Here is a 1,004-nt window from a genome sequence, read left to right as displayed (position 1 = left end):
ATTATAAAATTAATATGAATATGTACATATATGGAGATAATGTTTTCAAAATGTACAAGATTAAAAGAAATACGAATGAATAAAGACATTGGATATGTTGGAAATGTAGTTTTTGGAATTGTAAAAGTTTAATAAATATCAGAAGTTCAGGGAAAATACATATTTATCAAAGCATTCCATATTGGGTTTGGATGATATTAAAAGAAGAAAATAACGAAGTTGAAGAAATTGAATATACAATTGAAGATAGGGAAAAGTATGGATATGAAATACCAACAGAAGTCAAACGAATAGGAAATGGATGTTTTGAAGGAAGTCAAATTAAAGAAATTACTATTCCTTCAAATGTAAGAGATATTGGAAATGATTGTTTTGGTTATTGTACAAATTTAACAAAGATTGAAATACATGAAGGAATTAAAGAAATTCCAAAAGGATTTATGAAATATTGTGGACAAATACAAAGAATTGAACTTCCACAAAGTATAACTAAAATAAACACAGAAAGTTTTAAAGAATGTATAAAATTAAAAGAAATTAACATTAATCCAAATACAATAATAATTGAAAAAGGAGCATTTGAAAAATGTCCAAATATTAATTATGAATAATAAATTAATTTAATTCAATTTGATTGAAATTGATTATTTATTTGTTTCTCAAATAATATCAATATTAAATAATTTAATTAATTTTAATATTTTTAAAAGATATCATAGAATGTTATCATAATATAATAACATTCATCTATTTTATTCTGTTTATCATTTGTTTTATTCTCTTATTCATTTTATTATCAAAATTGATATTTATTTATTCAAATTTCATGATATTGATAATAATATTCATTATAAATCTTCTCTAACTCATTATTTATTATTGATTTGGTGTATAATTGATTGTAATAATGTTGAAATTCATTGTATTATTTGTATTATTATGATAATAAATTGATTATATGAAAAAGAGAGATGAATAATATTAATTTACAATATTATGATTAT

General features: G+C 20.0%; 1 protein-coding gene across 1 annotated transcript, besides 1 other annotated feature; it reads left to right on the top strand.

Annotated features, from left to right (window-relative positions):
• Positions 1-191: 191 nt before the first annotated feature.
• On the top strand, positions 192-611 carry EDI_269140 (uncharacterized protein; the record flags this gene model as incomplete). Its single annotated transcript, XM_001734262.1, has 1 exon — positions 192-611. One exon carries the CDS (start codon positions 192-194, stop codon positions 609-611), a length of 420 nt encoding a protein of 139 aa, XP_001734314.1.
• Positions 612-699: a microsatellite.
• Between the last annotated feature and the right edge of the window lie 305 nt (positions 700-1,004).

The sequence above is a fragment of the Entamoeba dispar genome, genomic scaffold (genome assembly GCF_000209125.1).
Source record: "Entamoeba dispar SAW760 scf_1105229458133 genomic scaffold, whole genome shotgun sequence".
Taxonomy (NCBI): Eukaryota; Evosea; order Mastigamoebida; family Endamoebidae; genus Entamoeba; species Entamoeba dispar.
The sequence above is the reverse complement of the archived record's forward strand: the minus strand, read 5'-3'. Positions and strand labels throughout refer to the sequence as shown.